At 38.2% G+C, this 25,898-nt stretch overlaps 1 protein-coding gene across 15 annotated transcripts in view; it reads left to right on the forward strand.

The window, feature by feature from the left end:
- The window catches only part of DOCK4 (dedicator of cytokinesis 4), a 480,689-nt gene that overhangs the window by 374,356 nt on the left and 80,435 nt on the right, over positions 1–25,898 (forward strand). For all 15 annotated transcript variants that reach the window (XM_089917502.1, XM_089917504.1, XM_089917506.1 and 12 more), the window contains 3 exons: positions 276–410; positions 12,337–12,435; positions 23,663–23,757. In XM_089917502.1, the coding sequence (XP_089773628.1) occupies positions 276–410; positions 12,337–12,435; positions 23,663–23,757 (329 nt within the window). The remainder of the gene's footprint in view (positions 1–275; positions 411–12,336; positions 12,436–23,662; positions 23,758–25,898) is intronic.

The raw sequence follows: 25,898 nt of genomic DNA on the forward strand, positions 1-25,898 counted from the left end.
TTCCAGAACACCACCCCATCATTTTACTTGTACCCACTGCACAGTGGAGTTGCATGCTCTTGGATAAGCTGTTAACATCTCCGTGCCCTTTGTTATCTATAAACAAAGGTCATTCACTTAGGTGAGTTAGGGGAGGTCCAGGTCTGTCAAGCTCTCGAGTTCTCTGACTCTTTGATTCTATATTTGGAAATGTGCTTTTTCCCCTTTTCCAGTAAAGAGAGATTAATATATACTTTAAGCCACAATTTCCTGAACACATTATTTTTTTTCTTAAGGAAAAATCTGTGCTGGAGGAAATAGATGTGATAGTGGCCAGCCTGCTGGACATCCTGCTGAGGACCATATTGGAGATCACCAGTCGACCACAGCCATCCGGCTCCACCATGCGTCTCCAGTTCCAGGATGTCACGGTAAGGCCGTAAAGCAAATGGTACACCAAACAGCATAGTTGTGCTTGTTAAAGCCTCAGTTGCTTTGAGGGTGGGTTGCTGTTTATAAGCAGCATATAAGATATTTTTAATATAAGATACTTTTAATTACAGAAAGGCCAAATTGGCGCAGTTTATTTTCACTTTGCCCAATTTAAGTTAACCTGGTTCTAAATCCCCAGTCTTCTTGATAACTTTTCATTCTTTTTTTTCATCCATCGAATTGCTTGGGGAAGTGAGAATAGTGAAATAGAGCAATAGCAGCTGGGGGTCCTGAGTTCTGATTCTGAATTTTTCACTATGACTAGTAAGAATCTTAATTTGGGGTGGGGTGAGGGGGGCTCAGTTTCCTCAGCTGTGAATTGAGAAAGTTTGACTTGGTAACTTCTAAGATGTCTTCAAGCTCCACTATTATGAATCTAATATAACATGATTTATAAGAAATATTAAGACATAATTTGTGTGATAGTTCATTTGTGTATATATTTATACGTGTGTGTGGAGAGCGAGAGAGAGAGATACGTAGATGGATGGATTGGTACATAAATTGATTTCTATTTAAAACTCACATTCAATTGATCAAACATTTGTTTTTTTTAGGTCTGATTAAGAACATTCTTCCAAATACCATTTGCAAAAATGGCAGTAGATGCTATAGTTTTCACATATAGATTATTTAGAAAAATGTCAGCCTTTTGCCATTATTTTTACAAATTGTGCATTATAGAACCCCTGTCTTAAGAATGTTTGCCTAGCCCCTGATGAAAATAATTTTTTTTTTTACTTAAAAAAATAAAAAGTCCACCCTGGCTCTCCTGCCAGAGTTGAATGTTTAAGGATGGCCATCTTGCATTGAATTTTATTTTTTCTGCTTTCAGAGCTAAGATTTACCTGATTCCTCCTGCCAAGCCCTGGGTTTGGGAAGTAAAGTTAAATTCTTTCTTTTAACAAACTAAGGTTAAAGAGAGTATGAAAAAACTTCCTAATATGTGTAATAGCTGTACTGCCTCATTAAAAGAAAAGAAGAGCAAGCAGTTAATTTCTCATGGTCTGATGGAATTTTCATGTGTAAAATGCTGCCTACCTCATAGGGTTGGCTTTGTGTATTTAGCTATTATTGGGTTCATAGTAAATGCTCAAAACGTCATTTTTTCCTGAAAACCACTGGAGTTCATTATGGGTTTGAAAGTTTGGGGGGTTTTGTTTTGAATTTTTTTGTTCTGTCTTTTCATGTTTTTCTGAACTTTTTATTTTGCAATAATTGTAGAGTCACGTGCAGTTGCGAAAAATAACATAGATATTCCATGTGCCTTTTCTCCAGTCTCCCCAATGGTAACCTCTTATCGAACTATAGAACAGTATCACAACTAGGCTATTGACATTAATGTAATCAAGATGCAGAATATTTCCATCACCCCACAAATCCCCCATCTTGCCCTTTTACAGCCAGACTCACTTCCCTCCCATCTTCACCTCCTTCTTAAGCCTGACAACCACAAAATCTATTCTCCATTTCTATAATTTTGTCATTTTAAGAATGTTGTATTTGAGCCACTTCACTGTATGGCAGAGATTGGCACAAAAATGTAAATCAACTCTACTTCGATTTAAAAAATTAATTAAAAAAAATGTTGTACATGGGCTTCCCTGGTGGCACAGTGGTTGAGAATCTGCCTGTTAATGCAGGGGACATGGGTTCGAGCCCTGGTCTGGGAGGATCCTGCATGCCGCAGAGCGACTAGGCCCGTGAGCCACAACTACTGAGCCTGCGCGTCTGGAGCCTGTGCTCCACAACAAGAGAGGCCGCAATAGTGAGAGGCCCGTGCACCGCGATGAAGAGTGGCCCCCGTTTGCCACAACTAGAGAAAGCCCACACACAGAAACGAAGACCCAACACAGCAAAAATTAATTAATTAATTAATAAAACTCCTACCCCCAACATCTTTAAAAAAAAAAAAATGTTGTACAAATAGAATCATACAGTATATAGCCTTTTGTGATTGGCTTTTTTTTTTTTTTTTTTTTTAAGTCAGCATAATCCTCTAGAGATTCATCCAGGTCATTGTGTGTGTATATCTATATATAATTTGTTCCTTTTCCTTAGTCAGTAGTTTTCTTGATATGGTTGTACCACAGTGTGTTTAACTATCCCCATTGAAGGCCATCTTGGTTGTTTCCAGAATTTGGCTCTTACTAACAAAGCTACTATAAACATTTGTGTGCAAGTTTTTATCTAACAATAAATCTTCATTTCTCCAGGTTAAATACTCCCAAGAGTATGACTGCTGAATTGTATGGTTGTTGCATATTTAGTTTTGTAATAAATGGCCTAGCTGTTTTCCCTAGTGGGTGTATCACTTTACATTCTCATGTACACAGTGTATGATGAATGATCCAATTTCTCAACACCATAGTCAGCACTTGGTGTTTTCACTTTGAAGAGTGGAGAGGGGATGGGGGCGTTCTGATAGGTAGGTAGTGACATCTTATCATGATTTTGATTTGCATTTCCCTAATGGCTGATGATGCTGAACATCTTTCACATACTTATTTGCCATTTATATATCCCCTTCAGTGGGATGTCTTTTTATGTCATTTTCCCATTTTCTAATTGGATTGCTTTTTACTCTTGAGTTTTGAGAGTTCTTTATATATTCTAGATCCTTGTCCTTCATTGAATATGTGGTTTACAAATATTTTCTCCCACTCTGTAGCTTGTTTTTTTCAGCCTTTTAACAGGTCTTTTGTAGAGCAAAAATTTTTCATTTCAATGAAGCCCAATTTATCAATTTTTCCTTTTACAGATCATGCTTTTGATGTCAAGCTGAAGAACTCTTTTTGTCTAGCCCTGTATCATGAAGGCTCTCTCCTAGTTCTTTTTTCCTAAAAAGTGTTAGAGTTTTCTATATTACATTTAAGTCCATGAACCATTTTAAGTTGATTTTTGTATTAGTTATGTCACATAATTTTAACATCTCTATCACCTCAGTGTTGACATCTCTTTTCTTTTTTCATTCAATTTTATATCTTGATTTTGGGTATGATGAGTGATTTTCAATTGAAATCTGGACATTTTTGTATTATTAGACTCTGGATCTTATTTACACCTGTTTCAGGTGGCTTTATGTCACGTGACTTGGCAGGGTAAGGGATTGGGTGCCAATTCATTATGGCCAGATGGAGGTAGAAGTCCAGGTTCCTCGCATTGTCTTCACTGACACAGACCAGTTGTCATGAAAGTCCCTGCTCCCTATCTTGCTGCCCACTCTGGAGAGAGATGTTGGGTGCCTCATCACAGCCTTTGGCTTTTGCAGGTGTGAGAAAGGCCGAAGTGTTTTGCAGAATTCAGCTGCAGTAGAGCAATGACTGCTAAAAGTTTTTTCTTCTTAAACTGCCCATTTCCTGATCCTTTGGCCCAAGAGAATAGGCTTTTGGGGGGGATTTTCTTTGCAGTAGTTGGTGTTTCAAGACGGCCAGCTTCTTCGGCTCCAGGGGTGGGATATATGAGGCAAAAAGAAAACCCAGAGAACTCAGCACTATGTCCTTCCTTGGGTCCAGGGTCTCTAGCCAGTCTTTTCTTTCCACCTTCCAGAGTCGTCTTCTGTTTGTTTTATATATAATGGAGGGGTTTTAGTTGTACTTGGCAGGAGGAATTGGGAAAAACATATATACTCCACCTTCCCAAAAGCAGAAGAAAGGCTCCTTCATTTTGGTTTTGATGGTAACATTTCAACTGCTTCCTGGCAATACAGCTCGAACACAATTCTAAAATTATAATGGCAGAGCAAACAAAATCATAGGAAATGCTCCATGTGGTCAGAGACTGCCCGAGGTCAAAAACTTTTTCAAACTGCTTTGTATCCATAGGCAGGGTTGAAACTACCAGATTTCTCTGGGACACGCATGGCCTGTAGGGCTTCACAGAGTAATAATCAGTGCAAATTAAGAGACTTGAGAAGGTAATGCATGAAGCTCGTGGATGGATTTGGGCAGGCAGTTTCATCGTCCGGTGTGCTACAATTTTAGGAAAATCACGTAAAGTGAAACCTTCCCCCACGTAGCTATGTTGTGCCCCTTGCTGTGTGAAAAACCAAGCTCACTCTAGGTATGTGGGATGAAGTTTGCGAGAAAACATGCACCTAAATTGTTTGGCACCTTAGTTTTATGCTTTAAGGCTCTTTTTTTTTTTTTTTGAGTCCTCAGGCAGACCTGGTTTGAATCCTACTCTTCCCTTTGATTAACTACGCATGCTCTTGGGCAAGTTACCTAGTATCTTTAGCCTCTGTTTCTTTGCCTTTAAAATAGAGAAAATAATTGTACTTATCTCAAAGTTAGCGTGAGGGGTTCATCAAATCTGTAAAAGTGTTTAAACAATATCAGTACATTTTAACCGTTAGTAATTGTGGTAGCAACAGTGGTCCGTAATATTATTATTATTATTACAGAAGCAATACCTGTGTTGTTGTTGTTATTGTTACCGAATTAACCAAAATCAATTACATACTCACAAGTATAGGAAAGAAAGGTGGCTTTAATCAGAATGCCGGCAATCTGGGGAGATGATGGACTCAGCATCCCTCAAAAACCACCTCTGAAGATTCTGCTCAGCCATGAAAGGGTTTAAAGGGAAACAGGGCAGTAATCTCAGTTCATCATTGAGATGCGGGTCACAGTCATTGCCATCCCCAATGTGTGCAGGCTTGTCAACTCCCTTGTGATCTTCCTCTGGATGTTATCTTGTTCATACAGTTTGGTCACACATTCTGTTCGGGAGATTACTGAAGGGAAAGCTAGGGAAGAGATCTGGTCATCTGTTAATTACTTATTCTTCATTTCTACTTCTTTGATGTACGGAAAGAACTGACAAGTTAGGCAAGGTATTGTGTGATTAAAAGATTTGAAATGTGTGCTTGGGCTGGAGATGAGTAGAGCATGGAGGTCCCTGGTTTAAAAGTTAGTTACAATATAGCTTTGCTAAAGTGACAAGAAAAGGGGCTTCCTGCTCTTATAGCAAACAGGGCAGTTTCCTGTAAAAAGCGCTTACATTATAATGAATTCTATGGTGAGAAATATGTTCTGGTCATTGACAAGGTCATTTCTCTGGGCACTGAAGACCTGTCTAATTTCTTCATCATTTTCTCTTATTTAGAGAACAGGCTTTCTGAATAGGGAGTCTTTACATGGCAGTCCTACACTGAGCACCCTTCAGTCTTTACAGAAAAGGTGCCCACAATAAGCAGACATAATGTAGGTAAAAGTTGGTCCCACAGTGTGTCATGGTGAAGTGTTTCAGCTCTCTCTGAGTACCACGGCTGTCACCCTGCCTCCCAGTAACACCAACAGGACGATTGGCTTCCACTATTGTCATAATTCCAGATAATAGTAGCCTTAGTTTTACTATCTAAAAGGATTGTACTTTATGTTCTTCTACCAACTGCTCTTTTAGGTTTAAAATACTCTCTCTAGCTGGAAAAAAAAAAAAAAAGGCAGCACCATTGTAATCGGTTCCTTTCAAACATCTAATTGTATGTGGAAGCAGATTTTATAAAGAGGCATACATGGCTGTTTGTTCACCCCCTCAAACTAATTGGACTCCAGAGTTCCTTACAAGTGATAAATTCTTCTTTTCTTTGCACATAATTCTGTTCAGCACCATTTATAGTGCAGGTGACTCAGTTCAGCAGGAGCCACATCTAAGATATACTCTGCATTTGTTGAAAGTTTTTGCGCACCATGGGCTGTGGTTGGGGGAAGGAGAAGAACGCAGGAGAATTCTGTGAGATGTTTCTAAATTGTGGGTATGTATAATAGAAGGTTTCTTGAAGACTGTTGTAGCCGTCTAATAATTTTATTCACAGTTATTGGTGGAAATGCCCAGTATGCTCAATCTAGTTGTTAAATGGATGCAAGCCACTATAGCATAGAGTTCTTTCTGACGGTGATTTGTACATAAAAAAGTTCCAACACTAAAATGAAGTGAATCTTGGCCAACAGTGTTTTTTTATTTATTCTTTTTAATAAATTGTGAGTCTAGGGTTTTCATGTAGACACTTAAAAATCTCTTAGAAACAAAGTTACATTACGGGTAAAAAATATTGGACGTCCAGGCCTCTTGACAGGGTTAAATGTGCTTGGAGTTCCTAAATTGATGAAGTGAATAAATAAAATGACATTGTACAGTAAATATTGGGATTGACAACATGTCTTAATTGTGCCGAGATTAGATATCGGGATGACAAGTTGTTTGCATTGGGCCTAAACCAGATGTGACAGATATAAATAGGTAATGATATGGATTCAAAGAGGTATTCTCCTAGGTATGGTGACTGTAAAGATTTAATGAAAGTCTATTCACTTTTGAATAACTTTTATTATTGCTAAAATTATTAAAAATAATGTCATTTAAGATATTTCACTATTCACAGAATGTATGTTGAAATAAATAAGAATATTGATCTAGTAGCTGCATTGGAGACAGGAGACAGATAGGATGTAGAAAAACTAAGAGATGAAACATTGAATGTATTTCTGCCAACTAGATTTACATTTTCATGTCAAGACATAAGAGAGGCTAAAAGGTACAGACATTGGTTATCAACAGACAGATTCTTATATACCTATTTGTATTTGAAATATAACCCCCAAGCTCAGTTATATTTCCTCAATAAAATAAATCAGTCTCTGAGCAGCAGGAATAAGAGCCAGAGATACCTAGGTTAACACCCCAGCTTCACCATTTTCTGACTGTGGAACGTGGGATAAATATGTTATTAACTTTAACAGATCTCACTGTAACGTTAAGTTAATAGTGTCCACCCAGCAAGGCTCTAGTGAGGGATAAACTTGATAATATAATCAAAATACAGCAACATACACATAGTTCCATAAATGATACTATTGTCATAATGTCTTATTTTTTAAAGTTTAGAGATATAATTGACATGCAAAATATTGCATGTGTTTAAAGTCTACAGTTTGATAAAATTTTGACATAATATATATACCTGTGACCCTTCATCACTATCCAGATAATGAACATGTCTATTACTCTCGCAAGTTTCTTTGTGCTTGTTTGTATTCCCTCCCTCTTGCCCCTCTTCATTACCTCATCCCCAGGCAACCACTGACCTACTTTCTGTTACCACAGATAAGTTTGCATTTTCTAGATTTTTATATGAATGGAATCATACAGTATGTGGTTATTGTTGTTGGTTTTTTGGGGGAATGGGGCAGGAGGAGGGCATTTTGACTTCTTCAGTATAATTATTTGAGTTTCATCAATGTTACTTTGTTTATCAGTAGTTCATTTCTTTTTAATGCTGAATATTTTATTATATGGTTATGCTATAATTTGTTTATTCATTCACCTGTTCGTGGGCGTTTGGATTGTTTCTGGTTTGGGCTTTCTGTTCCATTTACCTATTTTTCTGTTTGGACATCAGTAACACAGTATCCTGATTACCTTAGCGTTATAGTTTAGTTTCGAAGTCAGGTAGTCTAAGACCTTTAACTTTGTTCTTTTTCATAGTTGTTTTCACTATTCCAGGTCCTTTGCACTTCCATATGAATTTTAAAATCAGCTTGTCACTTTCTGCCCCCCAAAATACCTGCTATGATATGGAGTGGGATTGCATTGAATTTATATATCAATTTGGAGTGAGTTAACATCTTAACAATATTGAATCGCCCAGTCTATGAACATAGTATATCTCTCTATTTATTTAGGTCATCTTTAATTGCTCTCATCAAGGTTTTGTAGCTTTCAGCAGATCTTACATATATTCTGTCATATATATCACTAAGTAGTTCATATTTTAATGGTATTATAAATTATATTATTTTAAATTTCAATTACTAATTGTTCATTTTCATTATGCAGAAAATTGATTTTTGTACACTGAACTTGTATTCTTAAACATTGATTAACTCACTTAAGTAGTTCTAGTAGCTCATTGTAGATTCTGTAGCATTTTCTTTGTACACAAATATGTTGTCTGTGAATAAAGACAGCTTTTTAAAAATTCCTTTCCAATCTGTATTTCTTTATTTCTTGTTCTTTATTGCACTTACTAGAACCTTCACTGTAATGTTGAGTAGAAGTGGTGAACTGTTTGAGTTTGGGGATGTCTGAAAAGTCTTTATTTTGTCATTGTTTTTGAAAGAATTTTACTGGGTAACAAATTCTTGGTTGATAGTTGTTTTCTTTCAGTACTCTAAAGACGTTGCTCCACTGTTTTCTAGCTTGTATTGTTTCCAGTGAGAAATCTCTCATCTTTATCTTTAGTTTGTATTGTTTCCAGTGAGAAATCTCTCATCCTTATCTTTCTTCCTCTGGATATAATGTGTCTTTTTTTCCTCTCACTGGTGTTAAGATTTTCTCTTTATCACTGGCTATCAGCAATTTTACTATGTTGTGCTTTGGTGTAATTTTTTTCATGCTTTGTATGCTTAGGGTTTGTTGAAATTCTTTGATACATAGGTTTATGCTTTTCAAAGAATCTGAAATTTTTCCCCCTTATTTCTTCAACTACTTTTCCTGACCCCTTCTCCTTGAGGTCTGCAATTACGTATATATTTTGCTACTTGAAGTTGTCCTAGAGTTCACTGAGCTTTTTTCTTCTCTTTTAGTTTTTTTTTTTCCCTCTGTTTCATTTTGGAGGATATCTACTACGCTGTCTTCTTCAACATTGTCTCTTGACTGAAAAAAAATGCACAACCTAAAAGTTGAGAATTATGTTTTATTCAGCAGACTTACTGAGGAGTATAGCCCCAGATGGCAGCCTCTCAGATAGTTCTGAGGGACTGTCCCAAAGAGGTAAGGGAGGAACTAGGATATATAGGAGTTTTTACTGAAAAAAAAAAAAATGTAGTCGAACATCAAAAGATTATTTCTAAATACAAAAAATAGACATCTCAAGTAAATGATTTTAGTGCTTTTTTATGTATGAGAAGATTCAAGAGTCTGGGCTTATTGAAATTATTCCTTTGATGTGCATCTTAACTATCTAGGACCAGTATCCTGTTTTCTCCATCCTGAATTCCCCTCAGGGTGCACCATCAGGGGTGGCTGTAGTAGATGATGACTCAACAGCCTTTGTATACTGAAACAGCAGGTGACATTCCTTGTCCACAGTCTAATCTGCCATTAGTCCCATTCAGTGAATTTTCATCTCATGCATGACAATCTTCATCTCTAGAAGTTTAATTTGGTTCCTTTTGGAATCTTACATGTCTCTAATTAACATGTTCAGTCTTTCCTCAAGCTTCCTGAATATATAGAATACAGTAATAAAAACGCTTTTAATGTCCTTGACTGCTAATTCTATTATGTGTGTCATTTCTGGTCTGTTTCTATTGATTGATTATTTTCTCTTCTCATTTGTTTCATCATGTTTTTTCCTATTTCTGTGTAAGCCTAGTAATTTTTTATTGAACGCCAGACATTGTAAATTTTACCTTGTTGGGAGGTGAATTTGTTTTTAATTCCAAAAAATATCTTTGACCTTTGCTGTGGAATGAGGATGGCAGTTTCTTGGGGACTGTTAGATTGTTTCAGGTCTTGCTTTTGAACTTTTTTAGGTAGGATCAGAGCAGCATTTATTCTAGGAGTGATTTTTCCCCACTACTGAGGAAAAGAGTACTTTTAGTACTCTAACTGATGCCCTGATGCCCTATTAATAGTGAGGATTTTTCAGTCTGACTGGTGAGAATAAACACTATTCTCAGTCATATATGAGCACCAGTCATGTATGAGCTCCCAGTCCTTTCAAGTAGTTTCTTCCTAGCCTTGGGTTGTTTCTTCATACACATACACTAAAATATTCATGATTGTGCCCTTAAATTTTCTATTTCTTGTGTTAAGTATCAAGGGTTCCTTTGTGCATTAACGAAGTAATATGTTGAGCTTAGAGGGTATTTCTGCTAGCCCATACTGATTAGTTCTTAGATATTTGCCCTAAAAAGTATGTAGGGATAATTACTTGTCATATCTGTGTGTTGCAGATGATTATCCACATGCAAGGAGCCAGCTTGCATCTCCGGTTACCCTGACATGGCCATTAAGTAGCATCCTCAGGCCTCCCATGGCCTTGGTGGGGATACGTTTGACTGCCCTGACTTAGCTGCCTCTCTTGGTAAATCCGATTACTCAGGGCTTTTAGTCTCAGATTTTACATGTGAGCCTATAATCTTTTTCCGTGTAAACTCAAAGAAACCAATTCCCAATTAAACTGAATTTCTCTAAATCCACAGTCAATTACCACTGATTACTTCTCCTGTTGTGCTTGTATTGTTTTAAATGTAACTAAAAGTAGATAAATTCTTTGCTGAGCAAAAAAGTTTGCATTGAAAACATGTATTTTAAGTTAGACATGCATCAGGAAATGCAAGTGATAGCAATTTTATAAGTCTTCAAATCTATGGATGCTATATATATATTTTGTTTTTCATTATTAATTTTTAAGATTTGAACTTTGTAGGAGTCAATCACGTAGCACCCAAGCACAAAAGGATCACAGTTAACTTAAACTGTTCTTAGACTTGTGATTGCCAAGGGGGAGGGGAGATGGGGGAGGGGTGGGTTGGGAGTTTGGGGTTAGCAGATGCAAACTAGTTTATACAGGGTGGATAAAACAAGGTCCTACCGTATAGCACAGAGAACTATATTCAATATCCTATGATAAACCATAATGGAAAAGAATAAGTGTGTATATATATGTTCTGTATTACAGAATCATTTTACTGTACAGCAGAAATTAACACAACATTGTAAATCAACTAGACTTTAATAAAATAAATTTAAAAAAATAACTAAACTGTTCTTAAAAGGAGATTGAAACAAACATTATGCAATGTATGGCTTTTTTGACACCCAACAAGTCAGCAGATGAACACTGATGAGCTGGAGAAGGTCATGTGAATTCAAAAATGGAGCATGAAGGTACAGGAAGAGCTTTGGAGTAGAAAACCCCAGGAATAACTGCAGCTCTGCCAGTGTCTAGCTGTGTGACTTTGGGCAAGACTTTTAGCCCACCAAACCTACATTTTACTTTCTTTAAATTAGCATTCCCTGTGTTGTACAGCAGAAATTAACACAATGTTGTAAATCAGCTATACTTCAATAAAAAAAAAATTAATATTATACCACCTACCTTATAACACTGATATGAGGCTCAAACAGTATAATGAACGAAGACATAGTAAATGCTTAATAAATGGTCAGGAGCCTCAGTACCTTATCTTCTTTAAGTGTGTGGAGTTACTTCCCTACTGAAAAGCTTCCACCCAAGTTAAAAAAAAATCCACTCTAAATTTTATTTTTTCATTATTTATTTATTTTTGGCTGCGTTGGGTCTTTGTTGCTGCGTGCAGGCTTTCTCTAGTTGTGGTGAGCGGGGGCTACTCTTCATTGTGGTGCGCGGGCTTCTCATTGCGGTGGCTTCTCTTGTTGCAGAGCATGGGCTCTAGGCGCACGGGCTCAGTAGTTTTGGCGCGCGGGCTTCAGTAGTTGTGGCACATGGGCTCAGTAGTTGTGGCTTGCAGGCTCTAGAGTGCAGGCTCAGTAGTTGTGGCACACGGGCTTAGTTGCTCCACGGCATGTGGGCTCTTCCTGGACCAGGGATTGAACCCGTGTCCCCTGCATTGGCAGGCGGATTCTTAACCACTGTGCCACCAGGGAAGTCCCCACTCTAAATTTTAAAATGCATGTGTACCAAGTAAATGGTAATCATTACAGGGAGAAATTTTACTGTAATATTATGGTTAATTTAGATTAAGACAACATCATAGGGTAAATTTGGATCATAGTGGGTTTTCTTTTCACGTGTTCTATTTGAGATCAGTTGAAGGTAAGTTACTGATGTTTTTTTATGTACTTACTAAAAAACACGCTTCCTTTTTTTTCTCTTAGGGGGAGTTTGTTGCTTGTCTCTTGTCCCTGTTACGGCAAATGACAGATAGACATTATCAACAGCTTCTTGATAGTTTCAATACGAAAGAAGAACTAAGGGTAAGTGGCAGCTTTTAAAGTGTCTAATATATCTTTTTAGTTTCTCTTGTTCTTATTCATCATCGTTCAGATGGGTTTTTGACAATTGCTTTACCTGATTCCATTAAATTCTGTTTTTTATCAGATTTCTGCACAGATTTGCTCTTCTGTCTTGATTCTTTAAAATTTCTGTACTCAAGCCAAGCAATTAATTCTTATTTTGGAGAAGCATATAGGATTTGAAATGCCTGCCATCAAAGTCCAGTAACCTAGAAACAGAATAACAGAACTAATGAGACAAAAGCAAATAGACTGAGTCTAGTTAAGTGGACTTAGAAATATTGCCTTAATAGCAGATAAGGGAGTATGTATTACAATATTAGCTGATTTCATCCCTCTAAAAACACAGTGAGAAGTTCTGGCTACAACATTCTGACTAGGGAGGCAGAGCTGTATTTGCCATTCTCTGTGGGCTTTGGTCTAATCAATATGCTGTGCTACTCTGACAGTGACATTAAATGGAAGATATTGATGCTGGGTTTGTAAAAATCCAATCCTTGCTAAGATTTAGGTGACTTTAACACTTCCTTCATGGTGTTCACTAAAACCTTAGAAGCTGATTGTCCTCAGTCACAGGAATGACCTATCTTCTGTCCGTATTTACTTTTATTTCTCTTCCATCGCTTCAGTTTCTAGACAGCTTCATACATAAGCATCAAAATGGAAGGGTCACTTAAGTGCTGGTGAAACCATACTCTTTCTCGGATGGGACTTGAACCCAGCCAAAACTCAGATTGGGACTCGAACCCACGGTCTGGGACTTGAACCCAAGTCACCCGCAGATTGGGACTTAAACGCACCGTCTCTGACCTAGGAGGGGACTTGAACCCACTGTCTTTTTTTTTTTTAACAACTTTATTGGAGTATAATTGCCTTACAATGGTGTGTTAGTTTCTGCTGTATAACAAAGTGAATCACTTATACATATACATACATGCCCATATCTCCTCCTCTTCCATCTCCCTCCCACCCTCCCTATCCCACCCCTCTAGGTGGTCACAAAGCACCCAGCTGATCTCCCTGTGCTATGCGGCTGCTTCCCACTAGCTATCTATTTTACATTTGAACCCACTGTCTTTTAATTGAAACTACTCACCTGGTATCAAGACTTACTGAAGCTCAGGTTCTTTTGTCTCAGAAGAGAAAGAAGTCAGCATGAGGCAAAGCTATTGGCAAAGAGTGAGTTTATTAGCATAGGGTGCTTGTGAGAGATAGAAGCTGGCCAGCAAGGGAGCATGGCCCCAAGAACAAAGAGGGCTACACTTTTATAATCAAAGAAAAAGTGGGGAGGGGAGAAGATGACCTTCTTCCTCATTTTTGGGTAGATGTCAAGGCTTACATCATTAGTTCCTCCTTTGACCCTCTGTGGTCTAACCGGGACTGCCATGGCGCTGTTTAAATCATATGTGTATTAGCAAAAGGGTATTAACATATACTTAAATATGGTAGTTCATCTCAGATTTTGGTATAATGTCCCCCTTCACCTGGTTTCTTTCCCCTTTCACCTATATTCCTGTGTTGGCTACATGCAGAATGCTACTCATCAAGGACCATTAGTTCCCCGACTTCATGTAACATGATTCAGATCCCATACCTACTGTCTTGTGTTTTAACTGTCAGGACTTGTGGCTTGAGTGTGCCTGGCCCTTGAATGCACCTGCTCTTCCTAAAAGGTAGTATAGATTGTTGCTAGGTTACTGGATTATTTTGTTGAGTGGTCATTAGCTTACAGCAGTCTCCCAGACTTCCTTAAAATTCCCTTCCCTAGTGGGATTGCTAAACAAACTATTTAATTACCCTACTCTATCCCTATCACTTGGGGATGGAGAATTATAAGACAGTGGTTACAGGCACAGTGTAACGTTTGCATGATTACAAGCCTTCATAGTGCCTTAGAGGAAGATTTCTAGATTTTTTTCAATATAGATAACGCATAGGGATCACTTATCTTTGACTTTTAACTGTTGTATCATCTCAGAAGAATCTTTCAGTTACCTTGGATCAGTTGACAAGCTGAGTCATAGGAAACAAAGAATAGGTTTGGGCAGGTGTAATCTATCTGACAGTTGATTAGCATGTGCCCAAGCCTGAAAATATCATGTTTTTCATGCTTATATTTAATCTTGAGTTTAGAATTAAAAATGGATAAAGATCTTAGAACTTACCCACTTACATACAGAAACCCATATGGTTAAAAAGGAAAATAATCGTGCAGTTATTAATTTTCATCACAAGTTGAATATTTAACACAGCTGAGGAACCATTAGGTTTTACTCAAGAAGTCTATGACTTCGTATTTCAAAATGTCACATAGGAAAAATTACATATTTTCACAGGTCCTGGGAATGAGAAAAAAATAGTAGAAAAGCGTAAGTTGAAAAACATGATTTGTTTAATCTAGGTATTGAGTTTTATGCTTTAATAGTCATATTAACAATAATAAAGCAAATGAAAGTAATGAATAAAGTGTTTTATGTGGCTTTCCCTCATTTCAGTCAGCCACACACCTTTTCAAGGGACACATGTTTCCCACTTCAAAGTAGCCGGGCCTAAAAAAAAATAAGAAAAAAACCTGGACCTTCAGGCCAAGGAAATTTTTTTAACAATATTAATTACTCTATCTGTCCTTCAGATTGAGCAATTCCGACGTACCAAGTGCTACCAGCATTATTATGTAACCAGAAACAAAAAGGCCAGTTCCTATAGGGGGAAGAGTCAAACTGGTAATGGGCAGTAACATAGGCAAATGAGAGTGGTGAAGACAGAGTAAGCACACAGTGCTTTGGAGCATCTAGGAATTTCTGCCAGCCCCAAGTCAAGGCTAGAGGAGAACTCCCCAAGGGAGGTCTCAGCTGAGAGCTGGGTGGGAGTGTGCTGTCCATCTTTGGCTGAGACATTCAGATCTCTCAACTAAAACATCACCTGAATATCCTAACTGACATACCACAGCTGCCATTCCACCTTTATAACGGTTATTAGAATCTGGAATATTTTTGTTTATTTGTTTACGTGTATCCCCAACTCCTAGCTACTAGGTTATAAACTTCTTGATGTCTGAAACGATGGCTGGTTCACTGCTGTATCCTCAGATTCCAGAACTTGCCTAGCATGCTGTAGGCATTCAGGCAACGTTCGTAGGTTGATAGACCGACTGTACAGTGTGAGGAAGACATAAGGCTCTGTGAATGTGCATAGACTTTATTTTGAGGACATTGGAAAACTATGGAGGGTTTTAAGAAGGGACAGACATGATCACATTTGTGTTAAGAAAGACCTATCTGGTTGCACTATTGAATTATCGAATGTTTGGTGAACTTGAGCATTTTCAATGCATTGGTGAGGGTAGAAGCCAAGATGTCATGGACTGAGGAATTAAAAAAAAAGAAAAAGATATAGTGGATGTAGACAGTGTTTCAAGAAGAGGAGTATAAGGTGTCTACTGAAGGAGAACTTGGGATGTCAGAGGAATATTTATCATGGAGGAGACTTAAACATATTTAAATAAAAATGATCAGAGCTGGTGGAGAGGGAGACATTGAAGATAAAAGAGGTCCTAACTCACAGGGGGAGGTCTCTAAGAAAGCAGCAGGAGGGACCTAATTAGCCTTGACCGGGAGGAAGGACTGACTGGGAGGAAGGACGCCTTCCCCAGTGTAAGAATGGAAGGGGGATAACTGGAGTGAAGGCAGACTGGAGGGCATTTATTTTACTAAAGGCTAATTAGTCAGCTGGTTTTAATCTGTATTTTAAAAGTTCAGATACCACCTTTTAACAAGTAAAGTTTTCCTGTTCTCAGTTTTCTTCAAAGTCAAGTATCCGTATTTATGCTACTGAAATCTATGTTACAAGATTTTCTAAAGATGATAGCACTGATCTCTAGTCCCTTGTCTGAAGTCCTTCTACCAAAGGTATTTCAGAAATCAGAATTTTTGAGATTTCAGAAAGATAATATGGCACATATACTGTATAGTATCATATAGCACCTCCAGTAGAATTGGGGGTAGCAACTACAGCTGACCCTTGAACTATGTGTAGTTGAAAATCCACACATAGCCTAGCGTCAGCCCTCTGTACACGTGGTTCCTCTCTATCCATGTTTCCTCCACATCCATGGCTCTGCATCCACGGATTCAACCAACTGCAGATCGTGTAGTACTATAGCATTTACTGTTGAAAAAAATCTTTGTATAAGTGAACCTGCACAGTCCAAACCCATGTTGTTCAAGGGTCAACTGTATAATCAAACATCTCAGTATTTCTGCAGCTAAATAAAATATTCGCTCTAGGTGGGATAAATAAAGACTATGAGTAGTTTGGGTAAGGTTTTGCTGCCAAATGTATTATAAAACCAAAAGTCTTAGAGGACTGTGGGATTTGGGTATTGTGGTAAAGGAACTGACGACCTCAAACAGCAAACATTTATATAGAACTTAGTACACGTAAGGTGCTGTTCTAAGAGGCTGATTAATATTAACTCATTTAATCCTGAAAAGAACCCCATGAGGTAAGCACTATTATTATTTTATTATGTCAGTTGCTTGACTCAGTAAACATTTCTTGAGCACCTTGGCTAGATGTTGGGAATATCAAGACTAATAAAACGATCTCTGTTAATGCCTTAATGTTATCGGGGCATCTAAATCATAAGTTGTAAATGAGTGTGATATGTATAAGCAACAAGAGTGATAATGGCTAACAGTTACGTAGTACCTCCCCAGCCCCACTCCCTCAGCCATGAGGCAGATGCAGCGCTAAACTCTTTTCTTGCAGCATCTCATTTCACTACCCCCTGCGATGAAGATTGATACTATCATCATTCCCAAGTAATTGCGAGGGCTAGGAATTCTATTAACATCTCAGTTCTTTGCTCAGGCAGCTAAACTCAGCTTTTGCCTACACTTCAGTAAACTTCCCTAAACGAAAATCTTTGCTATCAAATTGTATAACATTTCCTTCGTCAGCTCTTTAAAAGTAATGAGGTAGTTCTATTCATGAAGTGAGGACGTCTAAAAAGGCTAAATTGGCAGAGGGAGAGTTTGGGATTTGGGGGGGGGGGATTTTTGTATCTACATTTAGGTTAGAAACTGAGTAAATAAGGGAATGATCAGTAAGGAAAGGTACAACTTAATAGAGTGATATTAATGAAAATGATAACTGTTATTGGGATTAGACACTAAAAATCCCACATAACCCTATTGGTTTAAAGTAATAAAGCGTATGTCCTCTTTTCCTCCACGCACATGATTCTGTTCCCCAGAGATAGTTGCTGTTAACACATAGGGGTGTATCCTCATAGACTATTTTCTATGCTGTATCCTCACACGCATTTTTTAATGGAATCATACTGTTCATACTGGTTGCACGTCTTTTCACACAGTAATATACCATGGACATTATATAGCCCAGTACATTATTCATTCTTCTGAATCTCATTATATGATGATCCATAATTATTTCCCTTTTAGTGGGCATTCAGGATGTTTCTGATTTTTGCCATTAGAAAGGATCCTGTGGTGTACATCTTGATACATATATCTCTATGGATTTGTGCCCTTATTGCTGTAGCATGAATTTCTGGAAGTAGAACTGTTGGATCATGGGATATATACATTTTAATCTTAATTGATACTGACAAATTATATATTGAGATTTTCAAATTAATCTTATTTTGGTTCTTTATTCCTAGCATCACTGCTTTTTTTCTCTTCTTATCAATTCAAAGAGAGATTTGGCCTAGCATTTCCCCATGGGTCTCTAAATCAAAATGAAAGTTGAAAGTCTGTAATTCTCAAGTATCTGCTAAGCCTAGTGCAGTTTTAAACTTCATTCTTGCTTGGAGAACCTGGGTGTCTCCAGGGTTACCGGTGGAGTGGCTTTCAGCATCGTGAACAGTAGGCCATTTCTTCTCCTTGGTCCTCAAGTACTTGTGAGTCACAGCGTCACCTGAAGTGTGTAGGAGCGCGGACCTGAGCGCTGGTCCTCTGCATTGTTTCCTTCCTTCTCTAGAACATGCCATTATTTTAGAAGTGAACAAAAGCAAAAACTAAGCAGTGATTAGGGTTTTTTTTCCTTCTTCTGTAGTCAGTAATGTTTTATTATACACCTACCTTCTACTGGGGCCATATCCCTGGCATTTTATGTATATAGAGAGCAGTAAGACTCCTGTTTTTTGTTGATTGTGACTTTTCATATAGAACTGTGGTGATCTTGCTCTAAGCCTGACAGTGTACATGTTCTGGAAGTTATGTACAGCATTATTATTACCTTTCATTGTCTCCCTTATACTGGCCCACTAGCTTTCAACAATCATATCTGATCAAGTCTCAAGCCAACTTTAAAACTCTGAGGACTTTACATTAACTGCAGGACAAAGTCCAGTCTTTTCGTCAAGTCTTCCTTATCTTCAGTCTACCTTCCATCCTCATTGTCCTCCATCCCTTTCCAAATACCTTTCATTCCAGTCACTTAAGATTACTACGATTACTTGTATATTCCTAACAAACCATATAGATAATTTTTAATTCCTCTGGATCTTTTTTTTTTTTTGTCTACCTGAAATGCCTATTCCACCACACCTCACTTCCATTGCCTAATTTGTACCCCGTTAATCCCTTCCCTGATTTCAGCTCCTGCAGTAAAATCCGGCCCAGGTATCAGTTTTTTTAAATGAAGCCTTCATAGACTACAGTCCCCCTCTGTGACAGCATGTGCAACAATGCATGTTATTATTTGTTGTTTCCTTGTATTCTTGATGACTATGGGCTCTCTGAGAGTAGGGGCTCTGTCTTTGTGTCCTAAGCACAGAGCCTGGAACATTAAATCTTTGTTGAATGAATCAACTGTCATAATAAATGTCTGCCTGCTTCAGAAGCCATCTTTTTCCATACAGTTATTTCAACTTATAGTCTTTATTTTATTACAGAAAAATAGTTCTATAGTTCTTGAGGATTGAGGATGATTTGAGAGTTATTTTTGCATGATGTACTTAAATAGTCAATTTTAAGGATATTAGTTTCAATGTGATAACGATGATTAACAGTCTTTAATTGAATTCAGACCTTGCATCAAGGGTGTTACACATTTGAAATTTGTGGCAAAATTTTAAAATAAGGTTGACTATAGTCTAAATCATAAGTAAAGGAAATGTGTATCTAGAAGGCTCTGTCCCATTCATTGCTCTTGACATAAGGAGACAGTGTCCCGGGCTGTCTACATACCTCATGATGCTTTTTTCCCAAATCTCTTAACTCAAGTTTCATGATCTCAAAAGGCCTCCTTCTGTGCCTCCCCAGTTCTGTTTCATACACCTGATTTCTATCTGTGCTATTCTGATACTATAGTACATGTAAACACAAAACAATGTGTTATATATTGTAGTCAGAAAATCTTTGTAAAACCAGAATTTGATCCTCTTACATGTCTGCATAAAGCCCCTCAGTGTCTCCACATCGCCCTCAGGATAAATTTCCAAACTGCTTACCAGGGAAAAGGTATGAGATTTATTTACCTTGTATTTATTTATTTACCTTTGATTGGTCCCTATTTATCATTATCTTTCTATTTATCTATCCATCTTTTTTTTTTTAATTTTTTTAAAAATTTTTGGCCGTGCTGCAAGGCATATGGGATCTTAGTTCCCCACCCAGGTATCGAACCCCCGCCCCCTGCATTGGAATGCGTGAGTCTTAACCACTGGACGGCCAGGGAAGTCCCTATCCATCTTTTATTTATCCCTACTTACCTACCAGCCCCATTTTTTGCCACTCCCCTTTGCAGCCTGGGCAACCTCTGTCTTGAGTCTGAGGCTTGGAGGTGCCCTTCCCTCTGTGTGGAATACCTGGCCCTCAGATGTATCCTAGTTTGTACCACGTGCGTAAATAGATTAGCATTCGTCTCTCCCACAAAACTCTGAGCTCCAGGAAGGCAAAGGTCACATTCAACTAACTTAACTCTGGTGTGGCATGTTGCAGGCACTCCGTAAATATTATTGCATGAATAAATGAAAGAGTATATTTTACCCCACTAGGTGTCCCCAGCATCTTACACAGTGCCCGGCACATATTAAAGGACCCGATATTTATAAATGAATAAGTGTTAATGATAATGTAACATCATAACAACTGCTCCGGCTTTCTTTTCTATTTGAATGTGAGATTTTTATTGTTTTTGAAGGTTTTCATATGAACGTTCTTACTTGAACCTTTTACACTGCAGAAAAAGTGTTTCTGTAAAGTAACACCTCCCTGTTTGTCTTTTTTTATTTTGAGCCCTTATTTGAATAATTACCGGGAATACAGTGAAGTAACCATGTTGTGCTATTTGAAGTAAACAAACAGAAAAGAAACTGCTCCCAGGCAGCCAATTTTGAAATGATGGCATATGAAACACTTATTTCTGTGTGCTGTCCAAACAGGAGTATTATTACAGCAGTGTTCTTTTTCTAGATTATAAAAATATCTGTTATTTAGTTATCGTTATGTGTGCAAAATAATTTCACATATCTATGCAGAAGTTCTTGTTTAGTGAAATAATCAGAGCTGAAAAGTACTCAGAACAGACAAGGAAATACCATTGTATTGGGGGAGGGAAGGGAGGGGATGCTGAATCTAGCGTTCAGGTCTTAGTGCTTTAAAACATTGGAACTGAGTTTGAAATGTAACCTGTCGCATGGCAGCTGACAAGAAATACTTGCTGAACTAAATTACATGTAAGTACCACAGTGGAAGGTGTTTGTGTTACCATCTGCTAAAAGATTAGCCTACAGTTGAGAAATAAGAAACATGTTTGCATACTGTATGAATAGATACGTGATCATATTAATTATTTTTAATCTTCTCTAACTACAAGGGACCTTAAAGCCCCTGCATTATAAAGCCTCAGAGCTCAGTTCCAGAGAGGTTAAATAAATTAACAAGGTCACTGAGCCAGTTAATGACCGAGGCAGGATTACAATCTAGATTTCCTGATTCTCAGTATAATGTTCTTTTATTTCATTGTAAGGTTTCTACAAATGAATGTCCTTGGTTCTGTAAAGGTAGATAAAGCTTAGAAACCTACTTGAGACACTGAAAAGTTTTCTTCAGGGAAATAAAGGTTGATGTCAATACATAAGCATTGGCACAAGGTCCCATGCTGGCACGCCTTTTATTATATTTTGTGAGATAAGTGGGAATAAAAAAATGAGACGGTACAGAAACAGGTTGTCTGTCTCTGCTCCTATACCTGGAATAAGGTCACCTTTGTCCCCTGCACTACAAAAGAATGAGCCAACTTGCTAGCCCAGAAGATAGATATCTTGCTTCCTGCCGCCAATTTTTCAGCCAATTTTTTTCTCAGTGCAATGGACATCACACTCTCCTATTTCCCCCCACAAAGGGTGCTGCCTCCAATTTCCAATTCCGTTAAAAGATTGGAGGAGAAAAGATGAAACATCAGTATTTTAGAATTTATTTAAACTATTCCTAAGTACTTGTAGACTGTGAAAAAACAAGCAACTCACCACCTTCATGATTTTTTCTTTAATATCTATCTAAGCAAATGCAACAAGACAGGAAACTAAAGTGAGCTGTAACACTTTGAAAGGTACAATGCAAACATCATTTTTCTCAGGGATTATATGTGTTCATGTCTGGGAAACTCAAAAGAATCAACCGGAAAACCGTTTGGAATAAGTTTTAGAAATGCATTAAAAAGGGCTTCTCACAGTTTTAGTGAGCTAATGACCTCCTATCCCAAGGGAGGGCTAGAATGGGAGGTGTTTTCCAAAATTATCTGACCCGTAGTAGAATACATTTGGGAAACTGGTGATTCTGACAACACAGGGAGGATCTGTCTTGCCATTTAAAGAAAGATGACCTATTGGGCATGTTTCCACATGGCACGTACTACACATCAACGTATGTGTGCTGAAGCCAAAGAAGCTAAAATAAATTCTTGTCAAAATATTTATGGGTTTGATCAAAGCTGTTAGAATATGTAAACACACACACACAGCTCCCACCTGTTTCTTAGTTTTCTAGATTCTATCTTTCTGTCTTCTGATGGTATGAGTGACAATCGTAATCTTATGTTCAAGCAGCTTACGTGCTTGACATAATGTATTGTTATGTTATTGTTGGGTTTGATAAATAAAACTCATGTGTTTGGGGTGTTTTTTCTAAGCAAAACCATACTGTTGCCTTCAATCAGATTGTTAAATATATTTTCCTAGCAGTACTTAAGTTACAAAAAAATTTTTAAGTTTTCTAGTTAATAAATCTAAATGATAGCTAGATTGTGCCAATCTCTTTTTGAGTAGGGCAAGCTCCATTTTCTTCATTACCTGCGGTGTGTTATCTTCTTGATTCCTTGTTAAGTATAATGTGCTCCAGCACTTTGAACCTATCTCTTGTAACGTTTTAAGAAATATTTCCATGCCTGGCAATAGCTTCTTGTCAAGAGTGTTTCCAGGTGATCTGTTTAAAGATAACATCTCCGTAAATACCACTCCCCCTGGTATGGCATCTCTGTGAAGAATACCTTGACACTCTCTTAGCTTCTAAGGACTTGTCACTGGGCTCAGCTTAGCGCACATCCATTATTTCTATTTATTCTGCATAGGACCCTCAGATTCTATAAACCTGCATGCATCCCATTAATACTGCATCTTCAGAATGCCCTCTAAGAAATATGGGATTTTTGCTTAAGATCCTTTTTAATGAACGTAAAATCATCTTAAGCAAAACATTTCTAAATTTTGACACCCACTTAAAGGAAAGCAAAATCGAACCAGGACCATTTACAGTTCTCTTGAGTTGAAAAGTTCTGAAGTTTAGGACACTGTAATAGAAGAAAGAAAATACATTTCCCTGCTAATCTTCTGTTAACTAGTTTTCCATTTTATTTCTAAAACCTACATTTTTGGAGCTTGTGAAGAAAAACCAAAAGTCATTTCCACTGTGCATGAGAAAGAGAAGGAAAAAGGAACATTTGGGGAGGGTAGCAAACCAGCTGGGTGCTAAGAATGGGAAGGGTAATGATTCCCTCTCCTGGGTAAACTATTGAAATAGGGCTCCCTTCTCTGTAATTGCTTTGGAAATGGTAACAACAGCACTGTGTGTGTGTGTGTGTGTGTGTGTGTGTGTGTGTGTGTGTGTGTGTTGACAGTTATAATAACTCAGTAAAATTGTCTCTTTCCTCCATATCCAAGGATTTCCTGCTGCAGATCTTTACTGTGTTCCGAATATTGATACGCCCAGAGATGTTCCCAAAGGACTGGACTGTCATGCGCTTGGTGGCTAACAAGTAAGACATTTACATTGATAATAATTGCAGCTCATTGCTTAGGGGGAGAGGAGACTGCAAAACAGTCTTTTCACTTTGATCTCAAGTTTGAAACCTCCAAATCCTGGAGTTCTTTTTCTTTGCCTCTGAATTAATTTCTCACTCATTTTTTGGTTTTTTGCTTGTTTATTTTTTTTTTTAATGATTACTATTTGTTTTAAATAGGTAATATATTAACATAGTTCAAAATCAAACAGTATAACAGAGTATGCCTTGAGAAGTCCCCCTCCCATTACCTTATCTATCACCTACCCCCAGCCTGAAGTAACCACTTTTATTAGTTTCTTACATGTCCTTCCATTGTTCCTTTATGCAGGGCCTAGCAGGTAGCACAATAGATAAACTCCCTTGCACACCTCTCTTTCACTTAAATCCTGGCAGTCTTTCCAAATCAACACATAGAAAGCTCCTCATTCATTTATGGTTTCTTTTTCTTTTGTAGCTGTATAATATTCTATTAACTAGACGTACCATAGTTTATTTAACCAGCCCTGTTGCTGGACACTTGAGTCGTTTCTGATCTTTCTTAATTCATTTTAACTCAGCAGAATCCATTAAGCATCTCCCATGTACTGAGCACTGGGAATAAGATATGACCCTTGAGTGGGACACATGAAGACTGAAGATCCTGTTACACACCTGAGAAATGTGACCAGCAGAAGGCTGAAATAGTGCTCTGAAGGAAGTTCAGAACTAGATACAGACATATGGGAAGTTATTGATGTAAAAGTGAATCTCTGAGAGTTGATTAGATTAGCTTGTATTAAGCATATCGGGGGGCGGGGGAGGTAGAATGATCTGAGGTCAATACTTGGATGAATAGGAGTTAGGAAAGGAGAGTAGGGGATGGTCAGAATGGCAGGAGCTGTTCCTGGAGGGCACAGTGTCATGGATTTATCTGCTGTCACCCTTCTTGCCTCTAGTATCTCAGGATACAAAATGAAGATGAAGTTTTTTTAGGAAAGTGGCCTGATCTCCACACTTGTAGTTTACCCTATTTCATAAGCATTCTTTCCTTCAAGCCCACATATGCCTGCCTCTCCTTCTTCCTTTTCTCCCATCCCCAGCACTTCCATGCTTAGGGTGAAGGTTAGATTCTCCAGGTATCTATTCATAGGCCAAGGACGCTGTATGTCCTCCCCAGATGCCCAGATATGATGGTGGTAACAGCCTCAGGAAAATCGGGTTTGATTTTGATTAGATATGCCTAATATGGCTTCTGCTGCAGTATACATTTATAAACGGGGAGGTGTTAAAATGCTGTCTTAAAAACTTGGTGAAGTAACAAACAGTATAATATGGCATATTATATTTTACATAAGTACAGAAACAGCTTTTCCATTTTGAAGACTAATTGAGACTCCTGAAATAGCTCTCTTTGGAGTTTAGCATATTTAGTTTGGTATCTGTGGGTAGAATCAAATATCTCTTCATCTGGATGTCCAGATGCTACAGATTTAAGTGGGAGCCGTTGGTCATGTATCTGGCCTTATTACCAAAGAGCAAATATTCCGGATACCTGGCAAGGGCTATGGAGTGGTCCAGGGAGCCACAGGGGAAGGGGTCCAGGCTGCTGACATCATCATCATACAGCATCATCATTTGGCCATTCTGCCTGCCCTGTGTGCAGAGGGGTATTTTGAGTTGAATTAGAATTTTCAGTGGGGGACTTCCCTGGTGGTGCAGTGGTTAAGAATCCGCCTGCCAATGCAGGGGACAAGGGTTCGAGCCATGTTCCGGGAAGATCCCACATGCTGCGGAGCAACTAAGCCTGTGCTCCACAACTACCGAGCCTGCGCTCTAGAGCCCGCAAGTCACAACTGCTGAGCCTGTGCTCTAGAGCCCGCGAGCCACAACTACTGAAGCCCACACACCTAGAGCCCGTGCTCCACAACAACAGAATCCACCGCAATGAGAAGCCCGCGCACCGCAATGAAGAGTACCCCCTCTCGCTGCAACTAGAGAAAGCCCACGCGCAGCATCCAAGACCCAACATAGCCAATAAGTTAATTAATTAATTAAATTGAAAGAAAACCAGCAGCTGTTATTAAAAAAAAAAAAAAAGAATTTTCAGTGGCAGAAATTCAAACTGAAAGTAAATT

This window comes from Delphinapterus leucas, chromosome 9, assembly GCF_059928025.1.
Source record: "Delphinapterus leucas isolate spDelLeu-1000000601 "Yukka" chromosome 9, BTC_Dleu_Yukka2, whole genome shotgun sequence".
Lineage (NCBI taxonomy): Eukaryota > Metazoa > Chordata > Mammalia > Artiodactyla > Monodontidae > Delphinapterus > Delphinapterus leucas.